Below are 18,593 nucleotides of genomic sequence, written 5' to 3'. Positions count from 1 at the left end.
GGGGCGACCTCGGGCTCCCCCCCCTGATTTCTTTGAGCGGCTCTGACCTGGACGCGTGGTCAGTGGGCTACGCCCTAGAAGCGCACAATTCTGACCCATTCGTGGATTCGATCCCTAGAATCAAAATTCGTAGAGAGCCCGACAACTGTCTCGATGTAGATTATCCTGTCTCTTAGATATCCGTAGAGACCATCGATCTTCTCGAATGGTCTCCGAGAGCGGAGAATTCGGCTGTACGAAAATCGAATCGATCAGTTACTGACGAATTAAATCCCGATCCGCCTAAAACGGTTCAGGACCCTGTGGATCACCCAGTATCTGCGACCGAAACTCTCCAGACTCCGTACCTGGTCGTGATAAAAATCGCAGGATCCATTCTTCCCTTGAAGAGTTTCCGGCGTCGAGGCGGGAGCGACTCATTGAACATCACCTTGAGCCTGCATATACGGAATGGAATCCTCTTGGGAGGATGAAGAGATCTTCAAAGAGGAGGGGGATGCTCTTGCCAGGAACATTGCATGAAATACAGTCGTTGCAGTTCCTGACACAACAAAATCGCTCTAGGATCGAGAGTCATCGGATAAAAAAGATAATCGAGCTCATCAAACATTCACACTCAAGAGAATGATTTATTCACCGTAACATTGCTCGATTGAGCAACACAAACACAATAGTAACTAGGGAGAGGTAGTTTGTCAAAGCCCGCATCGGCGATGAATCAGTCTGCTGACTAAAATTCTGAGCGAATGATGTCGACTCCATTAAGGGAAATACTTCGGCCAGTTGCGTAGCCAGAGGGAGAGGGGCGATCGCTCCCAATGACATGTGCGATTCCCGGTATCCCCCAGGCTAAGGGGGCAGTGCTCGGGATCACTCTCCCCGATTCGGTGAACATATTTGCCCCCCCCTGCTCCCTAATATCAGATTGCTGGCCTCGCCGCAGACTACGGCGCATCAGAAGATCACCAACCGTCGACAAGAGAATACATTATACCAAGGGAACGTGTTATGGCGATTGTTCATGAGAAACAGTCACGAACTTGAAGACATCCTCGTCGGAAATTGCCGCCTCCTCAGCGAGCTCAACAAGGTAGGATAACCCTCCAAACTGTACTCCGAGCAATGGTCCCAAAACCATTCTCGCTCAGAAGGTTTGTCTTTAAATAATCACTATCGATAACAACTGATGGCCCCAGCTTGACGCGAAACGCTCCCCAGAAGCCATCAGTATCCCATCGGATTCGGTCACCGTACGCAGAACGTCCTCAGGAAAGCAATCAGAGGGAGCGCGATCACACAGAAGAGCGATGTCAGAGACCTCTGCGAGGCGCTTATCTCGTTCAGCTCTTCCTCCACTGGAATAGAGAACACAGATTATTGTTTCGGCTGTTAGGATCGGGAGTCGGACCATCGACAGGAAATAAGCCACCGCTCCACAGAGGTTCTTGCTTGAGGCGAAGGGCTACTCACGAGTTTTACAGGGTTTGTAGAAAGTTCTAATTAGCTGCAATCCAGTAGGAGTCTGTTTTCTGACGCTTCCGAGACCGATGAGGTTCCCGAATTCGATCTGCCACCTGTCGAGCGATGCGAAACGATCAGCGATAATCTACGATTCAATGGTGTCATTTTAGGTCACTAGAGCGCACAGTCGAAAGTTTTACACGAAGACTCACCTGTGGGCATCTGTGCCGAAGAAATGAACCGTCATCTGAACACATTGACCGGACAGGATTTCTCTCTCGGCTTGACGGTCAGATTGGATCACCCAGTCCGTTGCATTGAGAAGTTCTCTCATGTGGTTCATGAACTGCCCAGTCGTGAACCCTGGGAATTTCCTGACTGTAACGTGACGTATCAAATGAATATCCAGTTTCAGATTCGCGCAACCGAGTTTGTTTGCCGATCCTTCCTTTCCGAATATGACGACCGATCTTCCGAGAACTGTAATGTCGAAATACTCAGATTTAGTGCAGGCCTGACAAGACTGAGGAGGTCCATGAGGAGGTCGAAGAAGAGGAAAACGAGTCCATCGTTTGAGCTTACCAGAATAGTTGCCGACGAGCGGTAAGTTCGGGTCGACGAAAGTTGCCCTGCCGCTTTGACCGATGACGAGATGACCATGTTTGCCAGTCAGGTCACCCATCTCACAGCGCAGAGGATTGGAAGGAGTGCAGTCGGTCTTGTAACTGTCCGAGGATGCTATCGCCAAATAAGGATTCCACCTGCATCAATCGACAAACATGTGTATCGCGATCCGGGACGGGATTGTTATATATGCGATTGCTATACTTTGAGCTCGATAGTCATCTGTGGATGGAGTCCGAAAGGAACGGGCAAGCACGGGGGTAATCGCCTCACCTGTAACCGGCAGCAATGCACCTCACGTTCTCATTTGGTTCCACGGCATCGTGGCCGACCTGGTTGACGAAGATCGCCCAATCATGCCCTCTAGTCAGATTGCGGTCGTATTTCCCAGGATATCTGAGATCGACTTCGATGAAGGTTTCCGAAGATGAACCATCCTTATACTCCAATTGTCTCAACCGTACGAAGCCTTGCACAAAGCCCTTCGGGTTATCGAAGTTGGCGATTGCGACTAATTCTCTTCCATCTTCACGTCGGATCTCGGGCAATATCGTTCCACACGCCCATCGCTGATTTCTCTCTTTGAGGTGAACGACAACTGATCTCCCAATGATCGAGTTCTTGCCGTAAAGATTGAGGTTATTGTCGAGAAGAGAACTCTGTTCGACGTTCTTATTCTCGAGGGTGCCGTACTTTCCGGAGAGATCGCCTACTTCGTACTGGTCCACCGAACCAATTCCAGGAGGAGGAACGAAGCCCGTATCGAGTCCGTGTGGGTTGAAGTGACCTCGAACCGAATCGTCGTTGCAAGGGAAAGCTGAAACGTGAATTATTCATTATTTTGAGCGTCCCTCTCAGGATTCCGCTATCAAGTCTACATATGTGTGTATATTCGTCTCCCTAGCAGCAGCTCCACCCTAGCACCGCGCTACCTCTAGAGAAGGGTAAAATGGGCCAGTGGACTTACATTTCTCCATTGGCACCGGCAGCTCGTGCACATGATAGCCGGATGCGTATTTCTCTAAGCCGACGAGATCTATATGCACTTCGCTCAGGTCGAATTCAGATTCTTGTTTGAAGACAATAGTTCCAGAAACATTCGACGGAATGCCCGCCCCGTAAGACCAGTGTCTCACTGCCGCTATTATGGGATGCGTTGGAGATATGACTGTGCAAGCTAATCGATCGCCCCGGTGGGGCGGGGCCTGATCGTCGTGGACCACGAGAGACCTGAGAGGAGATTCCGATACAGTCAATTAGTATCAACCCTGATGACCCTTTTCCGCGCTTTTGGGGAGTCCTCCTCCGTTTCGGAAACACTCGTAGCTCACGAGACTAGACCGCCACACAACCTCTTTGGAGATTCCTCCGAGGAGCTTTCTCCCATCTGCCTTCCGCTCATATAGAATACGATACGTCAGAACCAATCCCCTCACCGATGCAGAATGCTGTGTGGTCCACTGAGAGGGAGGTTGATATCGGTGTAGAAGAACTTGTTCATGATTGTTCCTTTCTTCGCCGTGACTGCGAGCCGACCCGACTTACTGCTCAGGTCTCCGACAGAGCATCGGAATGCATTACCAGGATGACAGACTTTTTCGCGCTGCTTGCGAACTCCGACTTCGAAGGGGTTGTAGTCCCCGCCTGCACTCTCGCACCTGGAAATTCAGGGAGGATGATCGATTGCTGACAAAGTTCAGATCGCTTGCGAGCCGTGAAATACAGTCAGGTTGGATATGACGCACCTTTTGGTCCAGTTATAGAAGTCTTTCCCCGGAGGATCCACGTGAATATCGAAACGATGTCCTTCGGTTGAGTTCTGAGTTCCGTCGGCATATGCCAGTTCGGCCAGAACAGTTGTCTCTGCCCATGGATTATTGATTTCTTGTCGGAAAACGACTTGACCAACGATAGGGTAGTAGAAAGTTGCGATCGCTGTCGTGGTTTCCGTTGGATACGTAATCGACGAGCAAATCCAGCGCGTTCCATCCACCTAGAAAGGCAATAAAATCGCGTATAAGGTGTGGGCCTGGTGAGAGGAAGGCCGCACCCAACGATGCTCCATCGAAATCATCCCCTACCCCCTTCTTCGTCTCTTCGGCATGAAAACTAAGCTGCACTCACCTGATGAATGACTATGGAACGACCAATGACGCTGCTCGAACCGAAGAGAGGCAGATTGAAATCCACATACATGGCTTCATGGGAGTCACCCATGGATCCCTGCATCAGGAAACCATGTTTACCCGAAAGATCTCCGACTTGATATTCATCATTGGTGCCTGAAATCAAGATTCCACTAATTAGATCAGATCAAGCTCACGAGGCATGCCAATACGACTCTGATAAACTATGGAAAATCCTTACCGAATCCTGGGAGGGGACTTTTATTCCGATCGACAGCGAAAGGATTGAAATTGTCGCCGACATTCGCTATCGAACAACGCTCCGGTCCGAGAGACAGAGCTGCGGAATTGACGGGGAACTCATGTACGTGGTAAGCACCACCACGTCCTCGAAGACCTGAAAGTGATCTCTCGGCTCATTGTGTCGTCTTTCCGAAAACGGGGCACAGGATCCGACATTTCTAACGATCATCGCGCGTACGAACCGAAGCAACGTCTTCATTACCTTGAAGCTGGATTTTCAGCACTGTAGGGTCCATTTTGTACCTCTGTTCCATCTGAATGGTGCCCCTCACCCCATCCGAATCGAAATAAGTCAGGACTTTTCTCGATGGTACGATATTGAGCTTTGAGCACGCCATGATTCGAAACGGATTCGCTTTTTCGTATATGGCGAGGTACAATGATCTGTACCCGTCGAGATGATTGAGAGCCAAATTCGTGTCGACGTAGAACTTCTTCGAATATCTGTAATGGGCCGAATTAATTGATCTATTCGCGGAACTCGTTCGTATGAAAACGCGTAGTACCGATTATATCCCCGACGGAGTACGGCGTTCACGAATAAGTCCACACTCTTTCATGATAGGTGATTCAGCTGGGCGATCGCATTCAGTGGTGGTGACTAATAAGACGGGAGACAATGGGAGACTTTCACGGACGATAAAATTTGCATAATGACATTTTGGGCAGATTTTCCGCAGCCGTCTTCCAGACGGTCGTGACTTCCGTCTTTCTGGAGATATTCCGATTTCCTTCATCCATTTCCAACGAATCGATGACAACGCCGGGGAATTCACTTCTCTGGCCGACACAAGATATCATAATGACGCAGAAAGGATGACAAAGGGATTATTCACTCGCTCGAGTCTCGTTAATCGATCAAAAGAAATTCCTGGTGATTCCAAGGTTTCCAAGAATTAGGCACTTGAGCGATCGTCTTCTCTATGTTCACGACCAGAAAGAGAGCCGTATGCTCTCTTGTGCCTCATTGCAGATGACCCCTCAGAAGCCTTAGGCGCAAAGCATGTCCTCGAGAGCTTGGAAGCCTCGACCGACCTGTGCAGTTTCGAGATACGTTTTCACCCGATTCTCAGCAGGATTCAATGCCCTGGTCGGAAAAGTCCAACCCTGCGTGAAAGGTCGTTCCATGCGGGAGGAGGGAGAGCTCAGATGCCCAACGAAGATGATGGAAGGGATTTCTAAGCAATCCAGAGCCGGATTTTCGATTGTTGTGTCGACAATAGGAAACCGGAGCCAAAATTCGTCGAGCACCTCCCTGACACGCGAGCACAGTCTTGTCCGTTCACCACCTCGACACACAACTTCCATCGATGCTCCACCATCCGGAGAAGTCAAGCGGATGATCAGTCAGAGCTCGATCGGTCACGCGTTTCCCTCCTTTTCATGTCAGTATTTCAGGTACGCCGAATGCGATCGTGAGCTCGAAGAATCAAATGAAGCGCAACGAGCAAATAGGTCATCCCCTCGTCCTTTTCTCCGAGTGAGCCATAAGGGAATGCCGCCGCCCAAGTTACATAATTATCGTTTTGACTGCACAGCAACGATTTCAAAACTCCGGATGTACCTTGAATTGGTGGGCGCCACTGTGATCTCTCCGTGCTTGCGGATCATGTCTCCTAAGCGACATCGGCTGTGATCTTTGCTATTGCAAGCCTCCTCAGAGAACTGTTGAACTTTGTTGTCCGGATCGAAGACGATCTGGAGAAAATCGCATCGTTTCTCCGATCTCTTGGCTGCGTCCGCGTCCAGAATATCAGATATCAGTATGCGCCAGTCATATCTGCGAATGGGGATCGACCCAACCATTAGGATGCAAGGAAATCACGGCCGATTTATATCATGCATTCTCAGCCTAGACCCTTTCTGAACTCGCCTCCCAGCCGGCATGTAGTCGTCTCCCGTGTGGAAGAGATTCGTGAATATCGTTGTGATCCCTGGCTCCGATTGACGGAGGATCACTTGTCCTGCAGAGAGACAGATTGTTAGGGCGTTGGATTTCGCTCGAAGTTTGATTAATGCGTTCGAATGTCTCGAGAACTGACCCGCGACAGGGATGTGGAAAGTTGCCTCCGCGGTTCGGATATTCCCGTCGTCTTGAACGTTTCCACAGGCGCGCTGATCGCCTTGAGTGGAGTCGCTGGCTCTCAGCAGCAAGGCCCGACCCCAGATCGAGTTCGGTCCTTCGAGCTCGATCTCCGAGTCGTAGAAGGTGACCTCAGACATATTTCCTGGAGGCCCGATCTCCAAGATTCCGTGACGTCGGCCCAGATCATGACGCCTAAGAATTATGCGAACGTCAATGGCTCATATCAGTTCGTATCCGGTAGAGGTGTCGGCAGATAGATCGGGAGACAAAACTATCGGGGCCTCTGCCCGCACTATCATGGGTGGGATCCCCAAGAAGCTTACGTTCTGCCAAGTTCGCTCAAAGCGCAGGGCTGTTTCTGATCAAAGAACACCGGAAACTCGTGGAGGAACCACGAATATCTCGCACGTCGGGCGTCCTCTCCCGAAGTCATGAGATGAATAGTGATAGTCACGTTCCGGATCGAAGGATTCTGCTGTTCGAACCGGACATGACCCTTCAGTCCCCCCATGTTGAGAGGCACATACATTGAGATCTGAGCATCGCTCACGCTGAGCAAAGCTGGTAGTAGGAGACATCCTGCAAAGAAAAAAGGGGATATAATTTCGAGAGATCGATCGGAACGTAAGGCACGAGGCTGAGTGGAATTACATTCGCCACCTTCGACGAGGGAGTCTAGATAAGTTTCTCGTTTCGACTAAGGATCATTCGCTCTTGAGAGAGCGGGATCTATCCCTCGATGAATTATTTCCCTCTGGTATTCATTTCGACTACACGATGATAATCCGATAATCCTCCGAATTTCTAATGCTCATCAGACGTTCCGAACAGCTCCGAGGAGCATCCCACGCGCTCATCGGGGGGAATACCGAAGGATTTTTCCACTCTTGTTGGATCGCCTCCGTGGACCCGGATGGAGGCTGATCAAAATCGATCGCTCATCTACGTCAATTTCTCCGCACAGTGGGACTGTTCCAGGGGAAACTCGTCTAGCATTTCCCAACCAGGCAGCTGTGAGTTGAGAGGGCTAATAGTTATTCTGGCGAATCGGAATTCCTTAACGTTTCATCAGCCGGCCTTGTTTGGAACACTTTTTGCGATCCTTACCGAAACCCGATGCGGCCGATAATAAGCAAACCATGTTGCATGTTAATTCCACATTGTTTTTTTTTGTTTACTCGTTGTCAAAGTGGTCGACACCACTGCTCTTAATGTTAAACGCGCTGTTATTATTGCCCAAGCTTAGCGCTGCAATGCCAAAACACCATCGTCTTATAGTGATCACCGATCAGCCTACTGTGACGGCAAGCGCTGTACATGCGTATGGGTCTACTTTGCAGCTTCCTGGCTTGGATCGTCGCTTCGAGTAGCTAACTGGATGTTCTCCCCGAACGAAAACAGCGACTCAGCTTCTGATTTGTAGTGTACGTTTCACACATCATAAAGTCTGCGCGTTAGTGAATGTGTTCGCTTCCTGGAACTCGTCGCGTCGGCGCCTACGTATACGAGAAATCCGGGGATTTCGTGACAGAAACAGATTTCAGTCCCCAGTCCAATGTTCTATGTCACGGAGATATATCATTGTTTCGGTGGGCCTTCCACCGTGACACAGATCTATACGATTAGCTTTAGTCTTCATGAGGATCTTCATGTGGACATTCGAATACGAAGCCAAATACCTAGCTCCGACATTTCTGCTCCGATCGCTGTTTTCCAAGCAAAGGAGCGGTCCGCATAGAGATGGCCAACTCTCGGTTTTTCTCTCACAATGGAAGGATTCTGATTTTTCCCTCAGATCTAGGAAAGAAGTGGACGCTATCACTCCGGTCGACAATGAGGGAAGATTTTTCTTATCCAAGAAAGGTGAGAAAACCCCATGAGCGGGAAATTCGCAAGGTTACAGCTGACGTTAGCGAAGGAAAGTCGGCTTATCGTGATTGTTGCTGTCGATTGATTGAGGATGCCCCGTATTGGGCTGTACTATCAAGCAGAGTTCCTGGTCGGCGTGAGAAAAATCTCCCTCAGTCACTTAATCCTCAGCGACGTGACCGTTTATTGATTGGTTGATTGATCCATTTCCTCATCGATTCGGACTAGGAGCCGAAGGATGAGCGTCTGACTGCCTGCTCGCCAAACGGCCAAGCTTATCGTGATGCTCCTCACCTTCGATCGGGCTTCTCTCGATTCGGACGCCAGTTCGGTAGCACTCCTCGTGGTGTGATAATTTTGCGAGTGATTATTCACTCACACACAGCAGCGTTTGAGAGGACTCGCATGCGCTCTGCTAGGCGGGAGATGATTCAGCCCGGGCTTCCCATAAAGTAAAACGCACGACACCCCGTCGTGGTTGTTTGTTCCGTGAAGTAGAGCGCCTCATTCGACTTTTGTACACGATTTAGCTCATTTCGTTTGCACATCTTCGGGGTCCGTGCACACAACGTTGCCCGTGCAGCCATGGATCCTCCCGAAAAAAAATCCGTGGCGCCATATCGCCGAGAAAATTCTTTGCGAACACCTGAGGGCTACCCGAGGAGCGATTCTGGGTGGCAGCATTGGCTCAGGTGAGAAGATCCCAAGTATCGATAGAGCGAAAGTATTTTCATACAATGGAGCCTCCTTCAAGACTCAACATTCGCCATCACAGCCCGACCGAGCGTCTTCCAAGAGGTTTCGCTACGCCATCACAGGAAGCGAATAACCTTGGAAAATTCCTCAGTTCTTTTCCAGCTTGTTAACCATCTGGGGAGCGAAACACAGAAAAAGATACGGATCACGAAATCCATCTCCACAACGGATCGGCCAAAACAAAGTCGCCGGAAGCCAAAATCCCTCGCTCGTACAGTCGGGCGGAAAACAAGTGAGCAGAAGCCATTAACATCAGAATTTATTATTCTTCAGCCGATCTTATTTGACACAGCGACTTCCCTTGATAAGCTTCCTTGGACGGAAGGACTCGCTATCCGATCCGGGAGCAGAATACCACTGCGATCGTCCAGTGCTGCCTTCCGCGATTTGTCCCATTTCGGGGAACTACACAAGTGCGAGGGAGCCCTTACTCTAAGAAGGAATTAGCGTCACCCAGGGCAGCTTCGCTATGGCCGAGAGGGGGTCCATTTGAATCCGACGTAGGCTGTGGAATTCACTCCGGATGAAAGCATGACTGGGCTTCCGTTTCCTCGATTGCATAATTAGCCCCTGTCCACCAGATTAAGTGAATGTCGCTTCTGTGAGCTTTTCTTCCCTGCCGACTCCACAACTAAAAGAGAGAAAAGTTCTAAAGCTTGTCAGATAAAGACTCCTTGCGAATGCATCGCGTTTTCGAGACGCTACGAATAGAAGAAGTTCACAGACAATGCGCTGTCTTTCAAGAAATTATTTAACTGAGGTTTCTGATGTCAGCCAATTACGATTTGCGAAACGCGCACGTCGGCGCTCGAAGCTCTATTGTTGCTCATGAGACCAGTATCTCCCACCGTTTGTTTCGAGAAGACTGTCAGCTCATCCGCAGGGTTTCCGAAATTTCCCGTCAAAAAATTGAGCCTCTATCGAGCCCGCAAGATCGATTGCCCATTGAGTTCCACTCGAGGGGAGACTCACCCCAGCCACGCTCTCCACGAGGTGTGTATTTGAGACACTTGAATCTAGTGATTACGATCGAGTTCGGAAAATCGCTCAAAGCTTCACGACTTCCTTTGCATCGAGATTAGGCATCTGAATGGGCCATCAATCCATCAATATCAGGAATCACTCGCCTATTGGAGCGTCCGAGTGCCCTCGTAAAACGAGCCCAGCTCGTTGCGATTGCTCATGTTCTTTCCTATCGATTTCGGTAATGCGGAAGATGATGATAAACGCCATTAATGAAGCTTGAGAGTTTCGGTAGGCTCTGACACATATGCTGTTGCGTGTCGCTGCCAGATGAACAATAGCTTCCTTTAGTCGACACGGGGGTGTGACACGCCCAGGTAGGAACCAATATGACTTCTAGCCTGATGAGCAGACGATGCGTAAGACAGCGTAGATCGTCTAAGGAGACAAACGCAAAGTTATGATCGCCATGAATAATCTGATTTTTTTCCGAAATATTGTGCGAATAGTCAGCGTCTCCAAGACCCCGTGCTACCTGAATGCTTTTTTTTATCCGCGGTCAAAATTTACGATTCCCATTCGGAATGTCTGGCAGAGACTACTTTTGACGATTCGATGCAGTCGTCTTCGCGGACAGCAAACGTAAAATGAGCACAAAAAAGGAAGGTCGTTCCGTTCCTCCTCATTTCGCAGAGAAAAAAAGTTGAGATCGTCTGTTTATCCGAAATGAATGCTAAAGAAAGTCCCGCGCGACCGATCCGGCGATCACAATTCGTGGCTTCAAGAAAAAGATGAAATACATATATTTTTTGATCGCAGGATCCTGCGAATAATTTCAATCAGGCTTTTCTGAACTTTCCCCGAGTCCTTTCATTGAGGAATTCGTGACCTTTCTCTGACTGATTCATCCATTCGATTCACTTCTGCGAAAACCCCATTTGGAGTGAGCCGGGAACGAGACTTCTGCCGAGATCCCCCGAAGGATCCATATATTTCCTTGTATTGGAGCGAACAAGTGTATGTACACATTCGATATGGCTTTCCCGATCGCGACCCCCGGGGGGTTTCTTCGAACTATTTCTGCTAGAGTCCACGAAGCTCCCACCCGAGGGACCCTTTTTGGATACGCCGTATTGTGCGTTGGAATGTACGGAAGAATCTCAAGAATCCGATTGTTCAGTGAAAGATCGCGACTTAAACGTCATTGGAGTTTGAGGCTCAGCGTTAGCGATCCATTTTGTCGGATCTCCTCATCCGAGTTGTATTGGAAGGTCACTAAGTTGACCTTCCGCAATCGTCCATCTCTGCGAGTCCTTAGAGCTACCGACAGATGAGCGAGTACTACTATCGATTATTGCGATCCTCACTCATTCACGAATGATTGCATTAATCACGCTGATGTTCACGAAGCTCCGTGCGAAAGTTTGCTGTTTCGAATCTGGCAGAGGGCCAACCGTTTTCGCTCCGTAAATTCCTCACAATCACGTCCGAACCCGAGCATCTGAAGCCCTGCCCGGCTGAGATGACGGAGGCAGGGAATCCACACTCAAAGCGGAACAAAGTAGTGCACCACGAAGGGAGAGGAAGGCACTCGGAAAAACCCCCGCAGACGTCACGCCAGAGTCGCTTGCGCCCGGAGATGGCTCGCGGGCAGGCAATAAAGCGACGCATAATTTGTATTCCATCCTCGAGTCCAGTAAGGAGAATCCAGTAGTAATGACTGGAGCTGAAACGCGGCTTTTTGGATGTCTCGGGGGCTTGTTCAGCTTGCCGTGAGATCTCTGGGGTGTCCCTCCACGAAGGGTCGTTCGGAGCTGGCTGGGAACCATTGGAACCCGTCTTCTCTGCCGCAGAGATCGTCCAGACTAGCTTCGGTACATTGCAGGGGTTCTCGTTAGCACCTCTACGAAGAGCGCCTCGACTTTCCGTGTCGCGTATAATCGTAATTGGGTACTCTAATTGAATAATGGGCGCTGAGCGAGCAATCTTCCTGTTCATTCAAATTATCGAAGATAATTGAACGAGAGCGTACAGCTTCCAGCTGAGTGCCGTATCATCTCATCTCGAGCTGACGCGTCGGATCATTTGAGGGAATCGATCCCCGATGCCTGCTCAGCAGAAATTATCGATTTCAGTCGCTCATGTAGGCCGAGCCCAGTAACGAGGGAAAGTATCGAGAGAATTTCAGGGATTTCTGTCCTCAGACCAGACCCTTCGTGCTTCGTCTCTAACGATGAGAGGAGCTCTTGAACTGAGTGTGCGATGCTCCGAGGCTGATATTTCGAGGAGCGTCAATGTTCAGCCTGATAAGCAAACTGCAGCCCTGCTAGGACGGTCGTGCCAGGAGCGTAAAATGCTCCCCTGAACGCTTGGCCAACAAAGACGTTACAGCGCAGCCAAAACATCCCGGGGCTTCGGTTACCCGAAGTCGACGAAAAAGAAGTGGGACTCGTTCGCGACATGCGGTCGTCCGGTCGATCAGTATTTATCGGGCTCTCATCTGACCGAACGTCCGTCCGACGGACCGTTCAACTAGAAGCGATTTTGCGGTCCGTTGTCGCTTGCTCCGGACGAAGCCCGGGGTTTCCACAGCCGCCACCGATCGATAATTAGACATCCAAGCACCGGAAACGGTCATCGATTTACTTTGACTTTCGTTAAAGCTGACGACGCGCTCACGCTCACACATCGTGGAACCTGATTCTGGCGATTCCAGCGTGCAGCGCAGAAAGCTACCCGCTTCATCCAAAGCTGCGAAGACCTTCCACCATTGAATGCGACCGACGAAATTCGCGAAGCCTCGCGGATACCTCAAATCGACGCACAATGATTCGAATCGCAGCTCTGGTCGTATCGTGAGCTCAATCGGTTCAAACAGCCTCTAGATTCCTCACGTTCGACTTGACCATACGGAAGAACTCTCGTCCGGTGCTTATCGATCACTCGAGTCAAACTCGGTCGGTTTCTCCGCACACTGACTGAGCGCTTGAAGAAAGCCCTCATGTCCCTTGAGCAGTTGATTCACAGAAACAGAATTTCTGCCGCTGACGAAGTCTTATACCAAGTAAAAACTCATACGTCCGACATAAGCTGCGGCGACCGTAAATCCACTGTATTTCTTCGATTCGTCGACGCAGACCCACGACGCTCGAAAGTTCGACGAATGCGGTCCTGAGAAGTTTTATCCTGGGAGGGCGATGTGTTTTTAGGCATCCCGGAAACAGCCTGAATCCGTATGAATGTCGCGTAATACGGTGCGATATGAATATTCCACCTCCTACTCTAGAATGTGCGCTTAAGCCTCTCTACGAATGTTCACTTTTCCGAATGATCTTGCGATTTGGACCGAAGAAGACCGGAGGTGTATCGTTTTGATTACAATGATCCAAGAACTCGGAACATGCTCGTCGATTCATATTCCCATGGACAAGCATTCCAGCAAACAGTCGTGCGGCGTGTCGGTGCAGCGTTTCCGAAAACGTTAGATCGCCGTCCAACCGAATCAGCCGACCGTGCGGGCGAGCGGACGAAAGAGCGAATGAGCGACCTAAAAATCACCCACGAGCAGCTCAGACACAAGCGTCAACTATGACCTCCATGCCCCGGATGGAATCAACAGCAGCAGGCTCATGAATAATCGACCTCACAAAATGCTCCCAAGAGGTGAATACTTTTTTGAGTCTGTTGCCGAGCACTCGCCCTTGCTCGAACACTGCGCTAAGAGTTTTCCTCTTAAACTTCCCTGATAGGGACGGTTCTGACCGTCCAACGAGAGGTTTCGGCATCGACTTATATAAGGGAACGGGAAGATTGACCTTTTTGGCATAGTTTCTTGTTGGGTCACCTTCACGAATTGGAATGCGAAGTCTAACGCTTGCAGCCCAACCATTGATTCTGGCCATCGCCAAATGTGACGGAGAGTCTTCAGGGAAAGACTGGCTCCGATAGGACGGCTTGTCGCGGTTTTCACCCGAATCCTATTAGAAGTTTTCTCCTGCTACCCATCTTCGCCACGGCCGTCATTCTCGGAGTTTCGCTTCTTAGATAGAGTTCCAACCCTCAAATTCTTTCTATTCGACAAAACACTCGGGAGTTCGACTGTGTGAGTGAGATGACCGGAACAGATGACATGCTGCAGACGAAAGACGAGATACGCCTTCGACCTCGAGTGGGGCGCGTCCTCGAGGGAACTCGGTTGGGCGATAATACAACGATAAGGATATACATGTAGATGGCGTGGAGAAGCTCAATTCCGGCGTCTTCTTCGATTCGTCATGGAACAGAATGCTTGAGCCCGACAAATATGCTCGACGGTAGAGTGAATATCCCTGATTCGCATCATTTATCGAACAAGTCCGAAATGATGCGCTCGGAAGTTTCGAAAGTTCCCCCGCATCAATGTCCCGCTGAATCCATATTTCTCGCGAATCAGTTTGTAGAGCCATTAGAATAAAGCACCCGTCGTCTAGGGATATATTCCTCGAAAAACGTAAGTATTTCGTCGGACCGTAATTCTCATGTAGGCTTTATTGCTCGGGACAGACTGGCCATTCGAGTCACGCAGTCATTCTCCCAAAGAGGCGGAATGAATCTGGATTGAATCGTTCAAAGCAAGCAATACTGAATTCAATCCTGGCTTGAGGTTAAGACTCTTTGTAATACCCCGCCGCTTACTCAACCGCTGTCGCGTCGCATGCATGGCTGAACCTGATTGCAGGGGAGGCGGCGAAAACCATCGATGCAACTATCAGCAGAGCGCCTAATGAAGCACAGTAGAAATTGCGATTACGACAATGGAGGCGCAATCATCATCTGTCCATTGATCGCCGAGCTTTGTAGCAATGAGTGATTGGCATATTTATTTTTCCGAAATTCGACGAATTTTCACGTCTGTTTTGAGGCTGGACACTCAGAGAATCGAAATGGGTAGATGAATGCAGGAACCTAGGAATCGGAGCCCAGGGAAAGGTTGGCACAATAGGCCTTGACTTCTCTACTCGTCGAGCTCCGTGGAGCATGGCCACGTAGACGTGTCACAACGCCGTTTCGCACGGGACAGTATAGCCTCCTTGGGCGTCGATAGGTTGAATCTTGGACCTGAGAACAGGCATTCTCCCCCCATCCCCCCTGTGATTCGTCAGTGATATCGTTCTCATCCTTCGCTCAATTCCAGCCAGAATGGGTGGTGATACGAAAAAATCACCGATGCTCGTCTCAATGGTCAGAAAATATTTCGCAACCCATGCAGACTGTTCACAATGGTCCAAGGCAGCTCTTCCTTGGAAAGCTCACAGGCTCTCAAGAAACGAATCAGGAGAGACTCAGAAGATATGCCGAACGCCTCGGGAGTCAGTGAAGCTCGAGTTTCGCGGGGCAAGGATTGGAGGAAACCTCCACTTGGCACGACGACAATTCTCAGCCTGGCAGCCGGCTGTTCGGTAGAGTGCAATTCACAACTGGCAGAGGGCCATTCCGACCTTGGAACATTAAGTTTTGGTCAATAATTGGCCTTCCGAAGCGCGATTCCCATTTGTATTGTTTCCAGAGCGGTTGTTCATCCCCGAGGCTTCTTTACTCTCTTTCCAGTATATTTTCAGCGGCGGCTTCAAACGACAAGTTTCTGGACGTCTATCGGCTCCATCATCAGCATCATAGTCACTATCGTCGACATTCATCATTTGGACCGTCATCGACGAAAGCGAAAATCTTCATCCGAAACAATTCTTCTAAAGAACGATGTCCGGCGTCGATCGCGAGCCTCCGATTCTTCGCTCGCGATTCTGGCGGACATTTTTTCTTCATAATTCGTTGTGATGATATATTCCGTACCAAAACAGGCGAACGAATGGTCGTCCTTTCGTCCCCCACGCTGGAGCATTCTGCTCGAGGATTAGGGAACTTCACTCTGCGGGAGCGATCTACGCAGAGAATTTGGGGACGTCCCTCGGCTAAATAGCGAGGAGCTGGGAATTCGGGTGAAATACCTTCGTGACAGCTATCTCGCGACGATCGGACATCTCTCCTCGATTAGAGCCACCCCCGAAGACTACCACTGATTCCGGATGCCAACCGTTCGCCCCTATTCCGGGGGAAACTTCTATCGTACCCTTGCCGCATGTTCGGTGGAATCCACGGGATGTAATGCACAATGGCAGTTCTATGACGATATTGTCAAGGATGGCAATACGTTGACACCCGCCAGCGAGCAGCAAGATGATCAGCGAGATGGGCTAACAGCCATATGTTCCCAAGTCAGCCCAAAAAAATATCCACTGACTGAATAGCACATTTCGAAATTTCAATCAGGGATTCGTTGCAGGAAACATTGATTTTCGTCACTCAGCTTTGTGTATCTATGTATGTATATGTGGATTGATTGACTATTGTGATCCGACGAGTATGCTATGAGCTGTGAGTTCCTTCGGCATCAGGCATGCCATTTTGACATCTTTCTACCCGAAGCCTAGCTGAGTTTCTGCGGATATCTATCGCGGAATGGATTTATCCATCAATCAGACTCGGAAGTGTATATTCATTCTTGCCCGATCCTGTGGATCCTCGCTTCAATGCAGATTTTCCGAGACCTATAGAGGACAAATGACATGAGCTCTCTTTAAGCATTCAAGGAGCGTCATTTTATTTGCATCGGAGACGGAAGCTCTTATATCACAGGACTAATAGATTTCGATCTTCTCGTCCACTGAGGAATTTTATAACGTACCTACGCGATACGCACCACCGTCAGAACGGTCAAACCATCAGCCTGCGGCGTCGAAAGCAACCACGATTCGTAACTGGCGAAAAGAGCGGGGAATAGCCGATGTTTGTAACTTCCTCTCGAATCCGTCAGGGAATCGGAAGTTTCGGTCCATCATGGCGGATGAGCATTCTGACCGGAGGGTCCCGGATTCCGCTCCCAATCGGATCTCATGCTCAATTGTTCAACACATGCTCTTCTTCTTGCTTCAAGGGAGTTCCGCGCCAACCCGTGCAGCACGTCATGATGTCTAGAGCGCGCGCGCTCCTCGACGGGGATGCTCCTCGAGGAGGCTCTGACTTCGGCGGTCGCTCCTTGTCCCAATGGCCAAGCTTTCGGCTATCGCACTCCCCTCGACAAAAATCGATGCGCTCCGCTATGTACGCAACGAAACCGTTTTATCATACCTCGATATGCGCTCAATGAAGTCTTCGATCTAGGCGCAGAGCTCCCTGACACTCAGCGTGCCTCAAGACTTGAAGGAATCGATTGTGAACGATTCCAAATTCATCCCACGCGAGTCAAAAATCGTTTGCAAGCCCCATTCGATAGCATCAACTAACAACTTGATCCAAGCCGCATCGAGAATCATTGGTCTCGTCATAGTCGGTAATCATTAACCTCAACTAAACAGAGTGGAAGACGGAGCCCCCGGCAAAGGTGAAATCTTCCATCCTTAAGATGAACGCTAACGAAAGAGTCAACAGAGGAGCGGAAGTTTTGATTGAAAAACCGTTGCGAGAAATTTCAGCCGAATGTGTTTTTTGCCTCAGGAAAGTTATTCTCTGCCGGGCGTATCTCATCCCCGCGAAGGACGAATAACCGTTAGTTATCAATGAAAAAAACGTTTCCGATAATATCCCTCGCTCGGGCATCGCGTCCCCGATGGGTTCTACCTATAGAGCGGGAAATCGTCCAAGAGTGAGAATTCGTTCCCATCTTCGAAGCGGACGACCATCGTCGGAGCTCCGATCTTGCCGCTCGAATTCGAACTGGAGTCTACAGAGCGGATTGGGGAGCCTGAACTCTCCTGCTTATCCAGAGCCTGTTTCTCGTCGAGTATTCTCGGCCACCGTGGTCTTGAGAAGATCGTTTCCGATCGAAAATCTCAATCAAATTCCCTGGGCTCTGGGCGTGTTTCTATCATTGGCAGACTCCACGGATTTTCGATGATATCAGCATATGCTCGGGACTAACCTGTTATGATGGCGTATTGGAGGAAGACATTCATTTTGCAGGACTTTTAGTGTCAATGCCGGCAAGGCTTCACCAAACGTCAAAAGCACGGAACCCTGTACATCATCACAGATAGCACCGAATACAGCAGGGATCGGAATCCGGAGGCAGATTCTCCAGTCGAGCAGCTGATCGCAGAGTGTCGAAGTCTTCAGAGAATCAGAACTTCACGATGGAACCAGCACTTCAGTGGCTGACTTGCTGTCGGTGCGCATGCACGATGGTTTCGCCAACGTTTCTTGTCGACTGACCAAATTCCTTTGAGCACGGATTCATTGTGACCATCTCAAGACATGGTAGTTGAAGAGCTTACCGAAGACTTTCTCGCCACTTCTGAAGACCTCGCACGCATGCGCTGCCGAAGCACTCTCTCCTGTCAGCTGAAGAACGGCGCCCTTATTCGAAATCTTCG

At 49.8% G+C, this 18,593-nt stretch overlaps 1 protein-coding gene across 1 annotated transcript; it reads right to left on the bottom strand.

The window, feature by feature from the left end:
• Positions 1–749: 749 nt before the first annotated feature.
• Rsod (superoxide dismutase family protein Rsod) lies at positions 750–18,176 on the bottom strand. Its single transcript, XM_003741160.2, has 16 exons — positions 18,143–18,176; positions 6,924–7,179; positions 6,557–6,792; positions 6,388–6,478; positions 6,079–6,294; positions 4,717–4,958; positions 4,453–4,608; positions 4,210–4,367; positions 3,831–4,078; positions 3,522–3,743; positions 3,053–3,315; positions 2,359–2,902; positions 2,044–2,222; positions 1,674–1,941; positions 1,471–1,574; positions 750–1,355 (listed from the first exon to the last, which is right to left on the bottom strand). Exons 1-16 carry the CDS (start codon positions 18,174–18,176, stop codon positions 1,246–1,248), a joined length of 3,327 nt encoding a protein of 1,108 aa, XP_003741208.1. The 3' UTR covers positions 750–1,245.
• Between the last annotated feature and the right edge of the window lie 417 nt (positions 18,177–18,593).

This window comes from Galendromus occidentalis, unplaced genomic scaffold, assembly GCF_000255335.2.
Source record: "Galendromus occidentalis unplaced genomic scaffold, Mocc_1.1 scf7180000077121, whole genome shotgun sequence".
Taxonomy (NCBI): domain Eukaryota; kingdom Metazoa; phylum Arthropoda; class Arachnida; order Mesostigmata; family Phytoseiidae; genus Galendromus; species Galendromus occidentalis.
Note: the sequence above shows the minus strand (reverse complement) of the source record. Positions and strands in the feature narration are given on the sequence as shown.

Coding starts and splice junctions, on each gene's coding strand:
- Rsod (XM_003741160.2), bottom strand. CDS start 18,176: ATGAATGTCTTCCTCCAATACGCCATCATAACAG. Junction 6,295..6,387: donor GACTACATGCCGGCTGGGAG/GCGAGTTCAGAA, acceptor CCCCATTCGCAG/ATATGACTGGCGCATACTGA. Junction 1,356..1,470: donor CTACAAACCCTGTAAAACTC/GTGAGTAGCCCT, acceptor TCTCTATTCCAG/TGGAGGAAGAGCTGAACGAG.